The sequence below is a fragment of the Coenobita brevimanus genome, chromosome 83 (assembly GCF_032717465.1).
Source record: "Coenobita brevimanus isolate Jiangsu-jjx chromosome 83, ASM3271746v2, whole genome shotgun sequence".
In the NCBI taxonomy this organism is placed as follows: domain Eukaryota; kingdom Metazoa; phylum Arthropoda; class Malacostraca; order Decapoda; family Coenobitidae; genus Coenobita; species Coenobita brevimanus.
The window spans coordinates 15,116,631-15,140,769 of NC_137036.1; the positions used below are offsets into that span (position 1 = coordinate 15,116,631).

At 42.2% G+C, this 24,139-nt stretch overlaps 1 protein-coding gene across 1 annotated transcript in view; it reads right to left on the bottom strand.

The window, feature by feature from the left end:
- The window catches only part of Vps13D (vacuolar protein sorting 13D), a 187,957-nt gene that overhangs the window by 153,513 nt on the left and 10,305 nt on the right, over positions 1-24,139 (bottom strand). The window contains exons 3-14 of the mRNA XM_080280204.1: positions 22,829-23,019; positions 21,943-22,125; positions 18,015-18,139; positions 14,795-14,912; positions 14,382-14,575; positions 10,941-11,723; positions 9,543-9,657; positions 8,209-8,429; positions 6,607-6,756; positions 4,965-5,037; positions 1,478-1,688; positions 761-923 (exon numbers count right to left, since the gene is read on the bottom strand). Coding sequence (XP_080136330.1) covers positions 761-923; positions 1,478-1,688; positions 4,965-5,037; positions 6,607-6,756; positions 8,209-8,429; positions 9,543-9,657; positions 10,941-11,723; positions 14,382-14,575; positions 14,795-14,912; positions 18,015-18,139; positions 21,943-22,125; positions 22,829-23,019 — 2,527 coding nt within the window. The remainder of the gene's footprint in view (positions 1-760; positions 924-1,477; positions 1,689-4,964; positions 5,038-6,606; positions 6,757-8,208; positions 8,430-9,542; positions 9,658-10,940; positions 11,724-14,381; positions 14,576-14,794; positions 14,913-18,014; positions 18,140-21,942; positions 22,126-22,828; positions 23,020-24,139) is intronic.

The window sequence follows — 24,139 nt, forward strand, 5'->3', positions numbered from 1 at the left end:
ATTTATTCATTTATAACATGTAATAATTTCAAAACAATACAGTTACAAATAATGGCAGGGGAATGAAATCACTGAAAACATTTTATGATGTTGAGCCAGCTGCTACTAGAACGACAAGGTGTGGTCAAAGACTGTAAGATATCTCTGTTCTGTACCCCACAGAAATCTTTCCAATAGAGCTAGAAGTGTCATTGTTTATGAAAATCGTTGCAAATAAATGCTCTACAACTTTCAACAGGCATTGACAAAATGTTTATATATCTGTGAGAAATCAGCGCTGAATAAATGAGTGAAAGATAAAATACGGTAATTTATTTTCTCTTTTCTTTTTTTTTTCATTCATTAGGATGATCATTATTCATTTATAACATACAGCAATTTCACAACAATATAGTTATACATAACGGCAGGGGAGAAAGTTGAATGGAAATGACGCACACATCACTGAGTGAGGGGTGTGTGGCATGTAAGGTCTAGGCTAGCCTGTGGGGGTCATGCAGTACTCAGAAGCGGTTGGACACAGGTTGCCTTGAAAGAGTTCGAGAGGGTTAACATGGTTAACTGATTTTGGATTCATAATGACTTCTTCAAGTTCTTGCCACATATCGTGTCTTCAAGTTCCTGCAATACATACTGTACCTCTAACTGCTGCCATTCAAGACCAGTTCCTTTAAAACTGGTATCAAGAAAAGAGGATAGGTTGACTGGATAGACAGGTAGAGACAATGAAGATATAAAAATAGAGCTCATCACTACTCACTTGTCATACATGCGGTCGTGCAGCATGGCCTCTGATAACTGAGCACTGGAATCAGACACTGAGGATTTCCTCTTAAGCTCCTCCCGACCCACTGTCACTGTTGTATCCGATGGTGACATATTTTCAAGTTCATCTGGGGTTGAACACGGTGTGGCAAACTCATCTGTTAGAAGCAGAAAAAAAAATGGAAACTGATTTTCATATCATCCTCTGTAAAGTTCAAAGACCCAAGACTAGGATACCACAGCCCACCAGGTAAGTGTTGGTATTTAAGCTTATAACAGTCATCAAATGTTCTACACACACCAGAACATTCTGGGTGCCCCATAAGGGTACCAAACTATTGCCTGACTCTGATTTGATCTCTATCCTATGGATCAACAATCCTTCCTGTTACTTACCATAATGATTAATTACTCTAATTGTTTTCTACATGGATGAACAATCTGCATCTATCGCTTACCATATAAATCAAACCGGTGGCATAAAGGTGAAACTGACTATCATCTCAAAAAATAAGCTAGTACCTGACAGCATGACAAATTATACTGATTCATATACAGTTCACCACACACATCATTCCTCATTCAGTAACACAATAAACTTACAGCACCATGGTAAAAAAAAAAAAATACAAAGCTCACACGAGAGTGAGTGCCTGTCTACCTGAGGCTTAAACCATAACAACAGTAATACCAGCATAAAGGCAACACATACCATCTTCATCACTGGCATTGTCTAGTTCCTCAGAGAGCTGCTGTTGGTGGTGGTGGCGAGGGTGGTGGGAGGTAGGAGGACGTGCAGAGCAGAACATAAGCTTGCCAAAGTCCAGCACAACCAACGTGGCATTCTTGTCCTGAGTGTGTTCCGGGATGATGATGTGTGGTGCTGAGATATCCAGCATCACATCCCAACGTTTCCTTGTTAACTGAAGCAATTATGTTGATAATTAACTCTACTGATCAAATGACAGAAAAGAGTGTGATTAGATGGTATTATCACACAGTGAGATACTGGATGTGAACAGAGTAGTGAAAACAAACTGGTTAAGTGAATTATTCTGAAGATGGTAGGAGGTGTGGAGAGCCTTGATGAGGGTTGATGGATATGTTCTGTGAACAAGTAGAGTATGGAAACTGAGGAACTAATAAAGCTAGTGAAGAATGGTAATCGATGAAAAACCACATTAACAGATGCACCTGACATGCTTTCATTCACTTCATAATTTGGCTGTTAACAGACAAGCTCCTGTCCCACAGGCATTATTATTTATCTGTTTATCATTTGGTCTGTATGGTGGTACCAACAATTTTGTAGGCATGACTTATAAGTGAATTAATACAAGACCATTTTAACGAGCACTAAGTTGAAAGTTCCCCAACTTCTGTGCTTTCCTGTTCCAATTTCTAGAGCTCTCCCACCCTATAATTTCTGGGTAGGATTCTGAGGCTGGGCTGGAATGGGGCTCAGATCTCTGCTAGAGGGTACAGGGCACTGCGGTTCCCAGGCTGCCACTTCTGCCCAATAGAGAGGGCAGGACCAACTTGCCTAGCCCCGGGCTCCTATGCTCCTCATGGGGCAACATAAGATTGGATGATGGATGGATGGATGTTTGTGTCATCACTAGTCCTGACAATTTCATTCAGTCCTGGAGGTCTCTTATAGATTCCATTAATCATGCCACTACTAGGAGCCTAAGCAGCATAAAGCTGGCTGCTGGCATTGGAGAGAGAGAGAGAGAGAGAGAGTCTCTGTACTGAAATGATTAAGTGTACTGGCCAAGGCAGAATGGGAAAACAATAGAACAAATCAAGGGTAGGTCAGCCCTATAACTGCTTTGCCTCTATCAATGGATGCAGCCAACCTTCTAAAATTCAAACTTCAATATTCTATATAAGGCTACTTAATCAGTCATAGGAATCCATGCTTACCCTTAAAGGAATCCCCATAATGGCCATGGTACAGCTGACATTTTTTATGGACAGAGAGACAAACCCCAAAACCAGCAAATTACCCTCCAACAGCTGCTGAAAACTACAAGGAAAGTCTAAATTTGAAATGTCTAAAATATGAAGAAATTTTGGAAAAAAATGCTTAAACCTGGCCAGTTCCTAGTTTTTCCATTTGTTAACAGTTGGGCCTCGGTATACATCAGTTTGGTACTGAATGCGATAAACTGATAAATCATGATAACAATGGCAAAATTGCTCATGCAATAATTGTGGTGCCCATGTATGACAATCCCTTGCACACACACTGCCTCCCACACATGCCGACAGTCAAATGTCTGAGTCTAGATGGTCGTCCAGTGTTTACAGTCATTGTGATCTCCATTTCCTTTCATTTCATGCATGAAAGGCCACAGAAACACCAGTGCTATTACCACATAACAATGCAAGTTCATAACAAATAGTGCAGTGTGCATTATGAAGAAAAGCAATACATTTTTGTGTGTGTGTGAAATACTGAAACTTGTGGAAATACTGAAACATGTCCAGCAAGGTTGCTACCTTTAATGGAAAGTGTGGTGCTAGTTTGGGTGCCAAGGACAAGCCTACAAGGGTAAGGTTTTTTGAGGTATTTGGTTAGTGGCCCTTGACCCCCAACTGAATCCATGTTATATTGTGCTCAGTATATGATAAATTGTTACACCTTTGATTCCTTCTTCCTCGCATTAAAAAAAAAAAAAAAAATTGCCATACACTCCCCGTATACCACGGCATGACTGCACTGGGGTCATGGTAGTGCTAAGCAACCTACATTGACCCACTCTATGTCACCAGTTGCAGTCCTCTTAGACTCATTATGGATTTTACTCCTTTACAATGGATACCTAAAAGCAACCATGTGTTACTGATAATGCTATACTCCCCGAAAAGAAACACACGACACTTCTCTATCTAACTACTACCAGATGCTTCAATCCCATAAGGGATGGCCACAATCAAACTGCCTCCATGTTTCCTTGTCCCCTGCCAATTCACTGCCCTCCCCCCAGCTCATACCCCCCTCCTTCATATACCTCTCCACTCCATCCCTCCATCTCATCCTCAGCCTCTCCCTCCCTCTTCCCCCCTCTACCTCACTCATATACACTCTCCTCATTAGTCTCTTGCTCTCCATCCTTCCAACATGTCCAAACCACCTCAGTATATTTCTCTTAATGTTTTTCTATCACATCCACACCACAATGCTCCATCACTTCCTCATTTGTCAGTCTGTCTCTCCATGTGACTCCACATGCTCCTCTCAGATAACCCATTTTCACTGCTCTCACTCTTGACTTGTGTCCCTCCAACAAGGTCCTAGCTTCACTTCCATATGTTAGAGTTGGTATCACAATACTACCATGCAGCGACATTTTAACTTTCATGCTCACTTTTCTATTTCTTATCACTTTCAAAGAACCAGCAACCTTTCTTCCCTGTTGTATCCTTTCAAGCATTTCATCCTCCAAACTTCCATTCTTACTCATCACACTACCCAAGTACTTAAATGCACTCACATTTCACATTTTGTCATCATCCAACCTCACTGTACATTCAGTGACTTCATTTCTCTTGAAGACCATAGCTTTACTCTTCCCTATACTCACCTTCAGATTCTGCTTCTTACATACTCTCCCAAACTCATTCACCAAGCCTTGCAGTTCCCCTTTGTCTTCACTTAACAATACAGTATCATCTGCAAATAACAATACAGGAAGTTTCCAAATGTTGCCCTCTCTCACGAGGGCCACTCCATCATCCAATGATGTACACAACACTTACCTGTATGAAATAAGCTGAAACATACTTGCATGCACTGGCCTTTGTTATGTAATGACAACTCTCAACACTGCTCAATCTCTGGTTGCCTCCCTATTCAGTCCTTTATCCATGAGGTCACACTCTATGACCTCACCCTAGGTCTTTTTTAGTCTGCCTCTTACAACCCTACCCATGACATTCCCACTTCTCACCTTCCATCCATTTGCCATCTTCCATCCTCTACATGAGCTCAAATCAGCTCAATCTAGCCCTCCTCTTCCTATTCTATTGTCATAAATCCCCACACACATAATTATGAGTTATGTGCATCATTGAGCTGTTTCACTTACAGTAACATTTTGCCTGCACATATCCTGGGCTATAAGTAAAATGATTCACTATAAACACAGCCATCAATGATAAAACAATCAGAGACATAATCAGTGTTGACTTACCACTTCCCCTTCCATTATCTGTTCCCAGTTTCTCTTCAGCTCCTGTTTGGTCTGCTCCTTCAGTTCCTCATATCTGCAATAATTACTCCAGTGAGACAAAGGCATGTTTTACACACTCAGCACTACAACATCAGCGAAGTTAAGCAACGTTGGGTCTGGATAGTACTTGGATGGGTGACCGCCCGGGAACACCAGATGCTGTTGGCATCCCTACGTGTCAAGTGGGGTTGGTGGAGGATTAGTGCCCCTCCCTGTAAAACAATTAACTCTAAGCCCTTGGCCACCCCATTTGGGATACATGGCATCTGGCAATGAATGAATGAATGAATGAACTAATTCAGTACATATCGTTACTATATGTACGATCGCCCAAATAAGTGATGACTCGCTTTCTCTAAGTTTCGGACAAACTCCCTTGGTCTGGCAATGTTCACTTGAATGAGAGTTAGGAGACGGAAACAATCTTTGCCTTCCCTGCAAACATTATTCATGGTGTAAAAAAACTAATCTTGCAAAAATATTAGTTAAAATTAACATTTATTTCTTTTTAGGCCAATAACAATAACTAAGTAAAAGGTGACATCTGGCACGTTTCCACTAGTCGTCATGATTCATGCCAGCAGTGTTACCAGTGTTGAAATATTCTCACTTAATTTAAAGGTTTTAAGAGCAATCTAACTGGACAGAATTTAAATATTTTCTGTGTATTTGGCGTTCTTTTAACGTCCTGTCTAACATTGTTTTCCTTAATTTCCCTCAGTCTGGAGGATTTTTACTAGTTTTGAGACCAATCTAGCAGATTTCTATGGTTTTTCTTTGGCAACATTGCCCACGTTAGTTAGGCAGTGTCATGTCATGGAAGTGAGTGGATGTTTCGGTCCTTGTCACGATCCCCTTCTCCCCCCCCCCTTTTTATACAGTCCTTTTTGTTGGAAGTTCTCTTCATTGTCGCACTCTTACTTTTGACTGTCATGATCTCCCTGTTTTGTTCTTTCATGAAACTGCTCTACATATTTTATTACGTGTTGGATTTTCATTGTGTGAATAAAGTGACCAATTTTCCTACCGTAATTACATTGGTTTCACTAACTGAATACCGGCAGATTAATTTGCTTCTTGATAGCAACACATGTGGTTACGGGTTGTTCTTGGGCACATGCAATAATTTGTATCTTGGTCTTGCTTTGTGGTAGGAGGAGCTCTGTTTGGCAAATTTTCTGTTCTAACTCTGTCTACAGTATATAGCTCATCTATCCGTTAACTGTCCTCCTCAATGTTAAGTTGCCAGGATATCTGTTTTGCTGGAATATTTGCTAAATAAAGAGCAATAATCTGCTTGTACTGACAGGCTATAGCAACGAACTGACGATCCATCTTGCTACAGCACTCACAGCACTGAATGGAGTGGCGAGTGATTTGAGTATGGATATGCTTCTGGAACCGAGCTGTTCCTATGCCTGGTTAAACAAACATTTCTTATTTCCTTCCCTACTCCCCAAAAGGCAGATGCTAGACTGCAGAAGGAGGTCAATTTCAGTCTGAAGTACACTGGGTTCATATCCTCTCATGCCTGGGGTTACAACTACTACTAATACTACAATTACTACCTATACTCTCAATTCACACACAAGCAGCATCTAACCTCTTCCTAGCAGCAGTAGTGAGGGCTGCCATCTGGGGTGTGAGTGCTGGCTCTCCGCGGCGTTGGTGGGGTGCAGTGAAGAAGGCAGCGAAGGTGTCCAGAGCTGATGGGTTGTACACCATATCCAGTGACGTTGTGTTTACCACCAGTCTGACAAGAACACATCCAAGTTTGGCATACGGCACATTTCAAACAGGCCAATGTAACTCTAAAGACAGGTTCCTGTACGTTTATATTATCCTTTCACTAGTTTATTATCCAACACATTCCACTGACAAGGAGAAAAGTGGGTGGTGATGATGATGATGATGATGACAATGACAACAATAATGATGATGATGATGATGATGACATATAATAATTTTTCTCTCCTCCAGCACTTCCAAAACACAAATCTCTCATTACAGGGGTAAAAGTGCTTCTGAGGTACAAAAGTGCAACATCAATATTCAGCAATTATCTTGCAAAGCACAGTACAAATACAGTACAGGCAATACCCGGTTGATCAATGCAATTGGTAAAGTAAAATCCCATTGCTAGGTGGGGTATCATATCTTGGGGAAGATTTAACAAGTAAAGTACTTAGATGCATTTCTGAGCCTTGGGTTTCCCCCCCAACCAAGTCCTAAACACCCCCAAATGAGCCCACAAACAAGTGTCTGGCTAACTTAAACCCCCAGATGGCTTTAAAACAAGTTAAATTAAGCCTAAAAGCAGTTTATAACTAACCTAAACCCAAAGATAAAATCTGGAAATCATAAAAAATACGTCTGGAAAAATCAAACTCAGTAAACTGTGCTCCAAAATGACAAGGTTCACCCCACCTGTGATTAAACACATTAATGTAAGTCTAAAAACAGTTTATAAATCAAACTAAACACAAAATTTAAGTATAAAATATAATTAAAATCAGTATAAAAAAACAAAACCCATCATTATACTGGGGTCTGGCCATCATTCGGCAGGGCAGGGTGGTATTTCTACCCCCATCGCTATGCTGGGGTATCGTGTCTCAGGGTCTGCCTGTATTACAAGAAGTTCTAAAGCTGACTGCCAATTTCACTTATTGCATTTTGAGATGGCATAAGACAGATTATATCAGAGTCTATGTGGAAAGTGATATTGGTACAGTATATAAATTGGAAGGTAGAAAATTCAAAATCACCTACAATATGTACGATGGAGCAAAATCAGTTGTACAGGTGGATGGTTAGTTCAGTGAGAGGTTTAACTTGAGGAACAGATTGAAAAAGGGTTGTGCTGGCAGTTTGCCACCAACAACTATAGGAGATCCAACCAAGACTTTTGTGTAGATATAATTTAAGTTTGGTGAGAAACTTGGTCCCTACACTCTCAGAGTAAATCATATTATAGCACCTAAAGCAAAATCCTTCAGTGTCACAGTCATCCTTGAGACAAGATTTACATGTTCCTAATCCAGTTTTACATGCAAATTGTATATAATGTAATGGCAATGTCCCTTGACTGATAATCACTGTTCTACCAAGGCATATACTCTAAGTTATAATGCAGTATATGAATTTACATACAGCATATATCTGAATTTTGTCATCTCATGACATTACAATAGCATTCCTTTACCTGTGGTCAGCCTTTGAGTTAAATGGCCGACTCTCATAGGTGAGTGAGAACAGCGGTCCTTCAACCTGTGGTGGCGGTGTGGGCGACACAATGCTGGTGAGGCGGGCATACATGACTGAGGGGCGGGCCAGGCTGGACAGCGTAGCAGACGGGGTTAGTGTGGGTACTGGGGTCCTGCTCTGTGGTGACACCAACAGTGGGAATGCAGTATCCTGTGTTACCTGTAGAAAACACAATTACTGTACACAGACTGTTATCTTTTATCTCTTTCTGACAAATCCATTTTTTTTATTTCCTGCAAAATGCTTTTAAAAACTCACACACTCTTATTACAATCATTTAAATTAAACATAGAACTTTTGTTACAATAAACTTAAATGATTAACATGGAGCTACCATCTCCTACAGATGGAATCCAGGAACAGGTCATGAATGATCCACTAATATATATCTACAAATAATATCTTAGTGGTTGGTGGGGGCGCTCACTATCCATTCACTCAATGTAGTGCTGCTCTCGGATGCCTGCCGTTTCCTCTATTCCTTCTTTCCACCCTTTCTCTTCAGTCTGTCTTTCCTTCACTCTTTCCTCTTCCTTCTGTCTACAGGTGACTCTACATTGAGTGACAAGCCAAATGGTTTCCTGTACACCAGGAAACCATTTACAGTGCTATGCTGAGTGGCAAAAATATAACCAAACCATGGCACCTGGTGGTTTAGTGGGCAATTAAGGCGCTCCAATCGGATTGAACCGGTGCAAGTTTACATCCAAGGGATGGTTGAGGTTTAACGCTCATATAATGCCACTCAGGGATGAGTGAGGCTGGTTACTCTCATCTTAAATGTCAGGACCAATTGCTTCACCCCAGGCTCCTATGCTCCTCATGGGGCAACACTGGATTAGATGATGAATGAATGAATGAAAGTAATTATATTTACTATACACTGTATCACCATTTGCAACCTACGTGCTTCCCACGCCCCTGTCCTCAAGGGATATTGTATTGTTATTATTTTCTCTCTCAGCTGCAGCAACCGTTCCCAGGAAAACACTCTGCACAAAGTACTCATAAATACCACGAATCCATTAGTAAAGATTACACAAGAGGATGACTAGCTGTGGAGAGTCACAGGTGTGAATGCTGATGGAAGAATGTTCAAAAGCAGAATGAGTAAGATATAGGATGAGGTTATATGTGGAGACCTCTGGGTCAAGGGACGACTAAGAAAATGACACATGATCGTGATACATGGAAAGCTGCCACCAGGTTAAAGGGCAAACAAATGTGAGGACAGCTAATGGTTTCTAGGCACAAATATAAGTGTTTCCTTACCTTGTCCCTGAGGTTAAGTGAGCCCAGTTCAATGTCAAATTTGTATGATTTACTTCTGGGTCGAGACTCTAATGCCATCTTCACATTGGCCAGTTCAAGCTCAAACAGGTCAGTTCTGTTAACGTACATACAGTTTGGATTAGTTATAAGTATAATGATAATATTTACTTACAATGTCTATCTATCTATCTATCTATCTATAGCCCGACGCCCTAATCCCGCAAAGGGTGGCCGCAGACAAAACGCCTCCAAGTCACTCTGTCACCCACCATTTGATTCCCCTCCCCCCAAATCACCCCCCCCTCCCTCAGATACCTCTCAACTTACAATGTACTGCCTAATAACTGGTTTCTAAATTATCAAAGGAAATTACAATATGCTATACCCATAATATGCCATTATTGATCAATAAGTATGATGATGATGATTTACTAGCAATGGACATGCAACATCATAATTTTAAATAATATCCAAGTAACACAGTCATACATTGCTCTGATCAGGTTACCAGTAGTTACAATTTATATCAATTACAAGGTGCATGGCAAATTGTGATTAGCTAAAAAATAAAAAATAAAAAAATAAACTCAATGAAAAATAAATAAAACTCCCTTGTAAATGGGGTGGGTAAGATCTAGCAGTAGGAAAAGAAGGGCATAAAAGTAGGAGACCTAACGACACAGTGCCTAGTGAAATGGGCTGTAAGTCCATTCAAGCCTTCAGTTATTTTATTCCTCTCCACAGGCCTAGATTATCCACACTGTGCACTTCATCTGACTGTGGCGTTCTCCCAAGACTTCCAGCAGACACCATTCTATTGAAAAGTAAGTTAAAAATGGGATGCATCCCTTGCACTGTGCATCTCCATTCACACTTCATCCATTACTTTCTGGTCTGTCACTGTTTCTACCTGCTCAATGTCCTTATCTTGCTTGTTCACAAATTCACTTGCCACACTAAGCTGTTTTCTTCCTAGTGTTCCATGCCTTCTCCTTCCCTCCAAGCTACCCGTACACACATCCCATATTCACCAATTTATTTCTATTCATCTCCCTCTGTAGCCATACCATTTAACAACTATTCCTACATGCTGATCTAATGACTTCCTTCGTCTATATCTTCTGGTATTTCTGTACTAAATTTATCTCATCCAACCTAGCCACACAACCTACAAAAATTCCATTACATTTTTATTTCGACAGCTCCCATTCTCAAATTTTCAATCTCATGCTATATTGATGCCTCATACACATATATATATTACCATTCTCAAATTTTCAATCTCATGCTATACTGATGCCTCATACACATACATTAATGGAGTACTGAGGAAATAGGAAAGTAAACAAGCACTAACTTCATGTATCTTGTTCTCTTATAAAGAAAATCAACACTCACTTCTTGTCCTTGTCATCTTGGGTAGTGTGTGATGACAAAGTGAAGGTGCTCTGCTTCAGGGTAAAGCTAAGCTGACAGAACACTGCATCTCGCTTCATAAACGTATTGTTCTCAACGGAGTCAGAGAGAACATACAGAATCTCTTCCTCCAGTGACCCCCCTCCTCCTCCTCCTCCTCCTTTTCCTTCTTGTATCTTGCTTTTGCCAGCTATGTCTTGGGGTTCGGTGTGATGTGGGGAGGGAAAGTCGCCTGTGTGTGTGTGAGAGGTTCTGGGTTCAACAGTGGGGGCTGTTGTTGCATACCAGCCCCCCCACGTGGGGAACCACCGTTGCAACAGGCCCTCACCACTCTGTGTAGGGGAGGTGGACTGGCCGGCTTGGGAAGCCAGGCTTGTGGGTGATGCTATGGGTGATGTCGTGATACAGGGTTCATCTGAAGCCTGCATCTCCCTTCCTACCCTAGCCATGGCAATTTCCCTCAGTGCACGCAGTTCACTGAAGTTCATCTCCTTTTCTACTCGAAGTTTGAGTGCCTTTTGGTCCGTCAACACAGTAGCCGGGTTCTTCAAATGCTCACAGTACACATCCACATAACGCACAATATCACGTGCACGCTGTCCTGCCGCCTCCCAGTTGCGTCCACTATAGGTGCGGTGGATCCGATCAAGGTGGCACTGAATGGGATACTGCCACCAGTCATATGGGTTCTCCTTCACAGTGCAAGATGGCCGCCACTTGCGATACAACCGAGCCTTATTCAGACGGTCATACTCTTTGGTCCACCTGAAAGTATGGCTTCAGTTAGTGTTCTTCCTTGGAGTGTAAATTTTAATAAATCTGAGTCACTGTGTCTTAGTTACTTTTACTATTCAGTCCACAGAAAAATGAAGAAAAAAAAATCTGCAAGGTTTAAATGTACTGGTGTTGTGATAAGGAGGGGTAGAATGAGATAGTTTGGGCATGCTGAGAGGACGGAGGATAATTGGGTGCAGAGGGTGAGTGGTGTGAACACTGGGGGTAGGGTTGTGAGAGGCAGACCAAAAAAGACCTGGGACAAGGTCATAGAGTGTGACATCAGGGATAGAAGACTAAACAAGAAGGTTGCCAGATACTGAGCAGAATGGACAGCCACCATTAGGTGACTAAGGCCAATGCATGCAAGCATGCTGGAGCCTTTATGAACAATACAATGTATGGGGTTCACAGCTACCTATAATGAAGAAGAAGTGAGTCAGACAGTGGTTCCAGGCAGCTCATTGAGTCATCACCAGGAGAGGGGCAGATAGTGGAGGTATTTATGATCTCCCATCCCCCCCAGGGGACTCTGAGGCTTGATTGAACAATGCCATTTTTTTAAATTTTGAACAGGAAGGGTAGTGTGTAATGTGCATGTAGTTTGGTGTTGACAGTTAGAGAAACTTGTATTTGAGAGTAAGCTGGCCTACTCTCTGTCTCACTGAAACACCGAAAAAGTTCAGCAAAGGGGGATGGTCAGGATCTAGTCCCAAGGGCTGATGAAACAGGAGTTCCAGCTCTCTCTGTCACCAGTTTTCTATCCACCTTGGGAGTACTGCCTTGATCAACTGGTGCTACAGTCTACTCCCTGATAAAGATGATTGTTGTTTGGGTGTATTGCTGTGAGCACTCTACATAATTCATTGATATGTCCATTACAGGTATGTTTCGGTATTTATTTATCATTGGCATTTTATTATTATTAAGTACGGTAACACGGATATTGTAATATTTATGGAGATGCTGTTATATGTTGTAATGCAGTAACTGCCAGGGTAGAACTGCCAGTGAGTGCTGTTTATGTTTGTTTTGCGCTTGTAATTCCTAAAATGTTTTCTCTCTTTTGTTACAGATTTGCTATATGGATTTTGTGTTGAGTAAACCCTAGAGACAAGGCCAGTGTTTATCACTGCAACAGTGATAATGCTACAGAAAGGTGCCAAAGGAGAAAAAAAAATAATAAACATTTTTAGAACCTGAAAAAACACCTCCAGCACCACCAGCATGAGGGGATGGTCAAGAAATCAGACTCTAGAAGCAAAAGAGGTTTAAGTCAAGGAAGTGTATTAAGGTAAAGTTAATTAAAGCAAAAACAACTTACCATACGTGAGACATGATTCTGACTTGAAACTGAGGGATTACACGAACAAAACAACATTTATACCTTATTTCAAAACAACTCTAGGATAAATGAAAAACAATTTTAACTGAAAAAGAGTTGGTAATTTATCAGAAACTTAAAGATGAAACAACTCTGTGTGAAATGACTATACATAAGACATAACAGTACCACCTTTTTGCACCTCAGAGGCAGAGTTAATTAAACACCCGAGGTATGATCAAAAAGTTCCAAGACTGTTACTGCTGTAAATGAATGGTGTGCAGCATGGTCATTCGCGCACAGCAGGGGCGAACAGTAACCTTCATGAGTCAGTATGCCACTTGGGGTTGTGCTGTCAACCTCGGGACCTCTGTTACATGCATTTTTGTGACCATGTGCATGTGCTCATTTGTGACTTCACTATGGACCTCAAACTTGAAACAGCAAACAGCAAATTCTGTGTCAAACTCCGGAAATCTGCAACAGAGACCCTTGAAATGCTTCAGCAGGCCTACGACAATGAAGTAATGATTCGACAATCCTCATACACAATTCGCCGATTTTTTTTCCCACATTTTAAGGGATTCTGCTTGTGGTGAGTCGCCCCGCCCTCTCACCATCTTCCAGTGATGTTCTGTCCCTTTTGAAGCGCAAGTGCCACTCAAAACACCTCACCTGGCTTACTGCTTCATTGCTGTAGGCCTGCTGAGGCATATCGTGGGTCTCTGTTGTCGATCTCTGAGTTTGACACAGAATTTGATGTCTGCCCTCTGCTCAAGTTTGAGGTCCATAAAGATTGCAAATGAGCACGTGCATGTGTCACAAAAACATGTAACACAGGTTCTGGTGCTGACAGCATGACACTGGCAGCACACTGACTCGTGAAAGTTACTGCTCGCCCCTGCTCTCTTGCATGACTGTGCCACACTCTGTTCATTCGCAACAAGAGCAGTCTTGGAACTTTTTGATCACACCTCGTATTACTGTCAACATTAGGCTGGCTGAGTGGTAAGTACTGCTAGCTACATTTATCAGCCAGACAACACCAGGATTTCAAACCTGGGGCAGGCAGCTGTTGCCTCCTGACTTAGGTATTCATCCACCCTTTATTGGTTTGTTGGCAGAATGAGTACCTAGTGTAAAACCTATGGGTAAAACCTTCACTAAAACCTAACTGTAGTAAACTGAATCATACAGTGGCCTTGTATCCCATGAGAGAGGATGAATATCTCTTTAGATGCTCAAACGTTCAAGTAACTGAACTGAGCACTGTGGCTAAGCTATTCATGGCACCTGCGTCCACTTTAACCTTTAGCTTTACCCACCTGACAGCCTGGCGGTACTGTGAGTCACTGAGGCTGAGAGGGAATTTGTCCAGCTTGAGGTCACAGGTGAAGCGCGGGGATGAGCGAGAACGCAGTGGCACCTCACTAAGGTTTCGCTTCACACATGCTTTGGCGCTCACCGGAGACAGGATATATTCATGATCACGTTTACAAATAGATGACTGCATGTTGCTCTGCAAGGAAAGGATTTTTACATACAGTAATCCCTTGATCATCCGACATAATAGATCCAAAGGCATAACTGGATACGGGCAATGTCTGGATACGGAGCAATATCTTCCACTGTACTCATACCCTACCTACTGCTATACATCACTTTTTTTTTTTTTTTTTTTTTTTTTTTTTTAATGCGAGGAAGAAGGAACCAAAGGCCATGAGCCCGCAGTACGTACCGCCAGCTCTTCCAATGTGTTTTCACTGAAGATGGTGGTGGAGGTGTCCCAGTACACACCCATGTTGTTCAGCTCCAGCAGTTTGTAGGCCATCTTGGAGTCACCACCATACACAAATCTGAAAGTGTACAGGACATATCAACATCATCATCACCAACACCCAGACCTAACTTTTCACCTAAAGAGTGAGGCAGGATCCAGAAACAAAGGAAAAAGAAAGAACATGAGAGAACTACTAACCGTGTGCCCACTGAAATGGGTTACACAATTGCTTACACATCATTCATGCCCCTGGAATCCTGGCTCAATCTCTCAATGGATGGAGAGAAGAAAAAAAAAAAAAATTAGGCCACCCTGGAGATGACCACCATACACAAATCAAAACTAAGAAATAATGGATATTGGACCACAATGAAAAGTTAATACTTTTGTGAAGTATAAATGGTAATATGTAAGCAATATAAAACCCAGACATTTTAAACGATCATAATTATCACCATCATTATTATCCTAAACCTTATTCCACCTAGCAAAATGAGGTGAGGCAGAATCCTGAAACAAAAGCAGCCATAAATGTGGGATGGCTATTAACAGCATACCTGATGAATTATGCAGACCCCAAGCTCTATTTAAAAAATCTGACAAACATAAATATTATTAAGTAAATAGTGTGTGAAAGATGTACCTGTGAGGTGGAGTCAGGATTCCTGGGACTTGAATAGTGAGTGAGGTGGTGTGTGGTGCTTTTCACTGAGTGTATTACTGAGTAGTTCTCCCACAATCATTTTTATCCCTTGTTTTCTGTAACGTACCTTTACCCACCAAATCAACATTTCCATATGCTGTTTATCATTCTGCCATTTCATGCAGTGTGGTGTTTCATCATCATCATCCTGACCTCCCCACTTAAGGACATAGTAAGGTAAGTTCCAGAAAGCCAGGGCAAAGAACACTCCACAAGGAAAAACTATTAATACCATGTTCAGTGAAATGGGCCAGATACTCATTCACACACCATTCAACCCCCTGAAATCCTGGCTTTACCTTGCAGGATTAACCAACCACATTTTTGTTGGGGGGAGGAGGGGCGGGTACTGTATATATGTGAAATCAAAACACAAATATAGTATATGTTTTGACTCTTTTATATATTGTACTGAAAAGACACCTCCAACCAGAAACAACTGACAGAGTAGTAGTGTAGTAGCAATAGCAGATATAGAAGTATTAGTTATGGTCCCACACTTAGCTGAAACATGAACCGAGTGGACTCCAGGCTGAAGCTGCCCTCATCCTGCAATCCACCATCCTCATTTTGAGAGATAGGAAGAGAATTTAGAGACATTTGTATAACTCGACAGAGGAGTTGTTCAGTAATAAAAGTGCTATCGTGTGTAGGTATCCCTCCTCAGCAACTAGTTTACAAAAATGGAAAGCAACACATCTTACAGCATCGTCCTATTCCTCTCTCCCCTCTCTTGATATTTCACTAGCACCTACAGACCAGGGGAAGTCTTACGGTACCAACCTAAATAAAACAGTCTGGAATTAAGCTAGAAATAAAACACTCACACAATGGACTCCCATGGGCGATGAATGCCGATGATTTGGTGTTGATTGCAGAGAATGAAAGGGACACAGAGGAAAGATTTAGGAAATGGAGAGATGGTATGGGGCACAAGGGCTTGGGAGTAAATGAAGATAAAACAAAAGTGATGGTATCTAGGGCTGATGGCGGTACTGTCAAAGAAGGAGAGTGGCCATGTGTAGTTTGCCTCAAGGGCATGGGTAATAATTCCATCTTGTGCAGTGTTTGCGATAAGTGGGTGCATAAGAGGTGTAATGGTACAGTATTAGAGGTAGAGTGCATGAAAATGATGATTTCTTGTGTGCAGTGTGTCAGAGAGAGCATGTGGACATTGTCAGGCATGATAGAGTTGATCTTGCTGGTGAATCTCTTCAGTGTGTGGAAGAGTTTTGTTATTTGGGAGACATGTGCTGGATGTGGGGCTGGAGCTAACTCTATGGCTAGAGTGAGCAATGGTTGGAAGAAGTTCAGGGAGCTGTTGCCTCTCCTGACACTGAGATGTCTCTTCCTCTGTGCTAAAGGATCTTTGTATGCAGCATTTGTTAGGAGGGTAATGTTGTATGGCAGTGAGACCTGGGGAGTAAAGGAAGAGGATATTCGCAGGCTCAGACATGCAGAAATGACAATGGTTAGATGGATGTGCAGTGCATCCTTGAATGTGAGGCCTGGGTGGGACTTGGTTTACAAAGGAAGAGTTCAGAGGAAGGATGGGACTGGAGTGTACTGCTGTTGTGATAAGGAGGGGTAGATTGAGATGGTTTGGGCATGTGGAGAGGATAGGGGATGATATCTGGGTGTCGAATGTGAGATATGTGAACACGGTGAGAGACAGACCGAAAAAAACCTGGGACGAGGTCTTAGAATGTGACCTCAGGGATAAAGGACTGAATAAAGAGGCTACCAGAGATCAAGCAGAATGGAGAGCCACCAATAGGTGACCAAGACCGATGCATGCAAGCATGTTGGAGCCTTTCTAAATGAAACGATAAATGAAACAAACACACAAACACAAAAACACACACAATCCCCTCCCCCTGACTCTCACGCTTAGGGAAATATCATGCGTTATCATTTTCTCTTCACCTGACTCCTCCACTGAGATATCTCTCCTTAACTAATTCACTCCAATAAAGTGTTTTGTCACTAATTTCAGCTATCTCCAAATAATTTTATTCAACTTTGGAGAGTCACTTAGAACTGAAGGAGGTACTGACAGCCTTCATTTACCCCTTTACATCTAGAAGCCTGTCCAAAGTTGGGTAAAAGTGTCTGGTAGCAAAAAAAAAAAAAGTTCCTGGATTGCAGGGTTTAAACTGATTGTAATAGTCAACTGGAAACAAAGGAATACTGTAAAGAAAGGGTGAATGGGCACTTGATTCTAACCTCTTCACAACAAAAGGTCTCCCTTCAGTTATATAACACTGAATGATGGTGGTGTGAATTAATACAGGACGCTATCATAATGAATGGGTTAACAATTCCTAAGCCTTCCTCTTCACTCCCCCCCTCCTGCCTCTCTCTCTCTCTCTCTCTCTCTCTCTCTCTCTCTCTCTCTCTCTCTCTCCAAGCACACACATCTATGCACACACAAGCACACATACATACATATTCATTCCCTCACATGCAACTTACCGTGGAATCCAGAGATGGTCGGAGCTCTGTAGTTCAAGCAAATCAACAGTGAGTCCACACGAGAACACTTGGCCAGGCACACTGCGGTCGTCCTCATAACGCAGGTGTACGTCACGGATCTTTAGCTGTATTGGAGGAGTGATATCAGTGCCACATGGATGAGTCCCGGTATATCTATCTCTCCATTTACCTATCACCAGATGCCTTAATCACAGAGCAGATGGCCACAAACAGATTGCCTTCATGTTACCCTGTCCTCTCTCATCAATCTCCCTTCCTCCATCTCGCACCATCCTCATTCATATAAGCTTTCTCACTGCCCACTTACCTCTCTAGGGACTGTCAAAGGCCTTCTCTGAATTAACAAAAACAAAGTATAGATCTCTTTTCTTTCCTATATATTTTTCCTGAAGCTGTTGGACAATAAACCCGGCATCAGTGGTCCCTATGCCTGACATAAACCCAAACTGTATCTCATCAACACTCACTCTTTGCCTCATCATACTTTTTATGACTCTCCATTACCGTCATTATCAGGTCCTAGAGTTTTATGTTTCCATTATTCCCTCTTTCCAGGGCATCACCCTTTCCCGTGTACACATATCCCATGAAACTCTTCAGCCAGTCATCTGGGACAACAAACTCATATACAGTATATTGTATATATTCAAATTTATCAAATCAGTAATTAAACCCACCCCCTGATCTCCTGAGTCCTTCAGCATTTCAGCCGTCAACCCACACACACCTGCTGCCTTCCCCACCTGCATCCTGCCTATTGCCCTGCTCAAAGAAGCAGCATCAATCAAATGCCAAGGGCCAAACACTGGATCTGCTGACTTCAAACCTTCCCTGTTCCAGTCAAACTCCTCATTCAGCGGCTAGTTATAATGTTCTCTCCTGGCGTCTTTAATATCCTCACTCTCCACCACTACCCTTCCTTCATCATTTTTCACACACTGCTCACCTAGGATATCCATGTTTTCCCTGATCTGCCACCTTAAATACCATATTCTTCCATTCAATACTATTTAGGTTACCCAGTAAAAATCTCTGATATGCAGATTTTACCCTGTATGCCTCCTTTCTAGCCCTATGCTTGGCAGTTATGTATTCATCTTTGTTACCAGTACTTTCCCATTCCCAGAAAAGTCTTCTTTTATCCCTAACTGCAGCTTGTACATCCTCGTCTCACCACCATGTTACCATATGTCTTCAGTCCATCCACACACTGAATCAGTAACTCTGAAGAGATTGTTCTTGAGAGCTCTATACTGGGTACTAATCATTAACACTTCTATAAAGAGCTCCCTGTTCTTGCTATAGAAGGCATCCCTTACTACTTGGTTTTTCAACTTCCATATTTTCCTCCTAGGTGTACATGTCCTCTTCTTCACCACCCACTCCCTAAGCACTACGTCACATATATTAGCAATTTATGATGCCGCACACACTCAATGCTCCCTATATATTTAACAACCCTCACCAACCTCCTTTCAATCCTCCTGACCAGGAAATAGTCAGCAGGCTGCTATTTTCCCCAAACTCATATGCAATCAACCTATTCCTTTTTCCTGAAATGCATGTTGCACACAATCATTGCCTCCCAGAATTGAGTATCCTTTCCCGTTTCGCATTCCTCATACCATACGCACATCCCCCATGTATCCCTTCATATACTTGAGCTGCTTCAATGACCATTCGAGCTCCCTCCCAAAACTACAGTCTTATCATCCCCCAAACCACCAACCACACATATCAAGTCATCCCAGAATCTATCTTTTTCTACATCATTCAAGCCAACCTGTGGAGTATATGCCATTATAACTGAAATAATGAGTTTACCAAACAATATTTTCACTGATATACTGCTTTCATTCATTCTCATTACACTCTTGGCACATCCCTAATGGCCCTGGGTTCTAATCCCAGCTGGACCAGGGAAGTTTAAGGATGAGTATTTCATAATGCAGACTTTACTAATCTACCAGAAAACCCATCGACATGCTGTAAAAATACCACCGCTAATACCAACACACCAGTCCTGTATGAGACAGCCCCAGCATATTCAAAATGAATGGTGGGTGTCAGCAATGAAATGGTGACATGTGGAGGTCTACGGTATGTTGGAAGACTACTGGGCCTCGGGAACAAGCTGTAAACCCTATGCCCTGAGTTGTGGGGGGAGGCTTTCTTACCATAATAGCTTATACTGTACCTGCTGTCCCTCCTGGCAATCATTCTACTGTAGCAGACCCTCCCCTGAACATGATTTACTATACACGAAAGACACTCACCCACCTCCTACTCAGAGTCTTTACTACTTCCCCTGCTTTATCCCTCAAACCACCCACATTCCACACTGCCACTCTGAACCCCTTGGGTGATCTGATTTCCAGACATGCTCATCATCACCATCATCTCATCCGGATTTCCTTTCCCACCCTAGGGCAGGGTGGAGTAGAAACGTCCAGACAGTCAAAGTTTGCCCAATCCAATGGGCCATGCTTCCATTCACTCATCATTCAAGCCCCCGGGTTCCTGGCTCTATCTGATACGGCAAAAACAGATTCACATAAACATATCTGATAGCGTAAATCTGGACGGTCACATTAAAAAGGGGTGCCAAATCCTTGATCATACACTTCTTCTCACAACATTCATCCAGCCAGCTCGATCTCTTGTCAGACCCCTAGCCTCACTGACTTCCATACCTCTCTTCCTCACACACTCATCCACCATATCCCTCCACCTTCTCCTTGGCCTACCTCACCTCCTCCCTCCTTCAAATTCACTCAGATATACCTTTTTCACCACTCTATTGTTATCCATCCTCTCCACATGACAATACCATCTACATACACTCTTTTCAATTCTGGTGTCCACAGACTTCCTCACTCCATGTCTTTCACGAATCACATTATTTCATATCCTATCCACTTTCTGTACTCCACATACATTCCTCATTAGTCTCATCTCCACTGCCCTCACTCTTGACTTTTCATTTTCATGCCACACCATAGTCTCACATCCATATGTTAAAGCTGGAACTAACACTCCTTCATGTAGGCCTCGTGCAACTTTCCACTTCTTTTGTACATATTCCTCTCTTTTCTATCACTGTACCCAGGTATCTGACCTCTCTCACCACTTCCAGTCTCTCTCCATTCACTGTAACTTCACAATAGGAGTCACCTTCTCTCTCAATTACTATCAGTTTACTCTTTTCTACATTTACTCTCAAGACACGATGCTCACAGACATCAGCAAAACTCTGCGCTAGTCTACCAAGCTCTTGTCCGGTACTTGCAGGCAGTACTGTACTGCATCATCAGCATACAACAAACTTGAGATATTCCATTCACCACTTCCAGTCTCTCTCCATTCACTGTAACATCACAATAGGAGTCACCTTCTCTCTCAATTACTATCAATTTACTCTTTTCTACATTTACTCTCAAGACACGATGCTCAGACATCAGCAAAACTCTGCGCTAGTCTACCAAGTTCTTGTCCGGTACTTGCAGGCAGTACTGCATCATCAGCATACAACAAACTTGAGATATTTCATTCAACACCATTCATTACCAATGCCATCAAAATGAACTGGTTCTTAAATTCAACATTTTTTCTTTTTTTTCTTGGAGGGAACAATCTTCTGTGCTTCCAGCCTTTGGTTCCTTCTGCCTTGCTTAAAAAAAAAAAAAAAAAAAACTTCTTACCATGGAAAAGGATATGGTGAGGTAGAATCTAAAAGAGTGTAAGCATAAAGTTTGAGAACCATCATTAGCACACACCATGAAATAAGCCACACAATCACTGATACATCATGCAAAACTCCCAAACAAAAAATCTTCTACAATTTGAACATGTAACTTAGCACTACAAAAACCACCTAAACTGCTGGAGTGATGTAGCTGCTCCCTACCTGGATGTTCTCAATGATGTTAGTGATGAAGGACGTGCCATAGCTAAGCCACGATGAGTATGATGATGCGTAGTGCGATGACTCTCTCCGGGCCTCCTGCTCTGCCCGCCATCCAGCCTCCAGCCCATCCAGTTGACCAATCTTTCGGGCTTGGTTGGCTGCTTCCTCCGCCTCCTCATCAAACTGAAGACAACAGTGGAGCCCTTAACAAAATCAAATTAAATGACACCATACTTCCTCTTCAAGAATCCCCCATAGCCTACTGAGGTTGGCCACAGTTCAGCTAATGTTCTGTAAGATCTGACAGCAAAACTACGTGCCAAACCCACCTAATAGCTTCCCCTTGGTTGCTGGAAACCATTTTTGTTTGTTAGAAGACATTGTGATGAAAAAATTGGCTTAGTTACTGACAGAAAGGGACTGACTGCCTATGACCTGAGGTTTGTAAACACGAGCAATGTCTATCAACATGGGTAACATGCATCAGCACCAGGAAATTGTATGGATGATCTCAAGAAGTTCAGTGAGGATTCACAAACACAGATAATGTTGGAAGCAAACTCAGTGGAAAACAATGTTTCAAAAACTGGATAACAGTATTGGATCTGGGAGTTTGTACTGCAGCACAGGACTAAAATGCAAACGTCAATCTATCAAAGTGGTTAACCCTTTGAACCCCGGTGAAACAAATTCTAGTTTATTCAAGCTCTTGCCACAAGATCTTATTCAGCTCCTGTCTCTCATGTACCATTACTATATCTAACCCCTCCAGTTAAAAAAAATCTATCCTAAGCTGACTATTATCATCTGGTGACAGGAAGAATAGGCTAAAAATGAAATCACTTGGAACTGAGCAGTTAGACTCTAATCTAATGGTATAACTGACCTCCTCCAACTTAATGGGTCCAGCTACAAGGTACAGCTGCTCGAACATAATGACCCACGGCTCAGAACGGAGGCGCGACACTGGGATCTGCAGTCGTACCCGCCCCACAAACCCCGTACGCACCTCCAACGGCATGTCCAGGTGACGCAAGGCATCCTTGCGCAACGGCACATTTTCAAGCTCTACCTCACCTGTTGTGTGGGGAAAGCAGGTTTATGATAAATCCCCATCAACATCCCACCTCTGCAGCCACAAATATATACTCTAAGGTGTGCGTACAGGCCACAGGTTATTCTGATTCCTCAGCTGTTACATGCCTTTCTAAAGGCATTTCCAGTTGCTTGTCAAGTGCATTCCAGATCTCACCTAGTTTTTTCAAGTTTTCCATTTCCTTATGGTGCACAGCTTGGCAAATGGCCAGATACATGGTAGTGCAACCTCTGTCTTGAACAGTTGTTGCTGTTATTGTTGTTGAGTAACCTCGATCTGTCTAGCCAAGCATACCCAACAACCATGGGCACCTGCACAACACTTTCATCCAGACAACATTACATAAACACTAGGACCTTCTTATGCTCCTTCCCCCCATCCTCCAACCCCCCCACCAGCCATAGAGACTTTTACTTGATAACCTAAATCGTGTGGAAAGGAAGAATATAATATTTAAGGTGGCAAATCAGATGAAGAGGAGAATAGGGATATCACAGGTGAGCAGCGTGTGAAGACTGATGAAAGAAAGGTAGCGGCGAACAGTGGGGATATTAAAGACACAAGGAGAGGGCATTACAGCAAGCTGTTAAATGAGGAGTTTGACTGGGACAGGTAAAATTTGGAGCCAGCAGATCCAGTATTTAACCCTCGGCCTTTGATACAGCTACTGTGATATGGGGCAATAGGGAAGATGCACGTGGAGAAGGCAGCAGGTGCATCTGAGTTGACTGTTGAAATGTTGAAAGCCTAAGAAGATATAGGACTGAGGTTAGTCACTGACCTGATATGATTATACATGAGTGTGTCGTCCCCAGATGACTGGCAGATGAATGTAATTGTAAATGTGGGCAAGAGGAATGATGATGCCCTGGAAAGAGGAAATTATAGAGGCATAAAGCTTTTAGACCAGATAATGAAGATAATGGAGAGAGTTCTAGAGGTTATGATAAGAGAACGAGTGAATATTAATGAGATGTAGTTTGGGTTTATGACACGCAAAGGGACCACTGATGCCACATTCATTGTTTGACGGATTCAAGAAAAATATATGTGAAAGAAAAGGGAACTGTACTTTGTTTCTGTTGATTCGAAGAAGGTCTT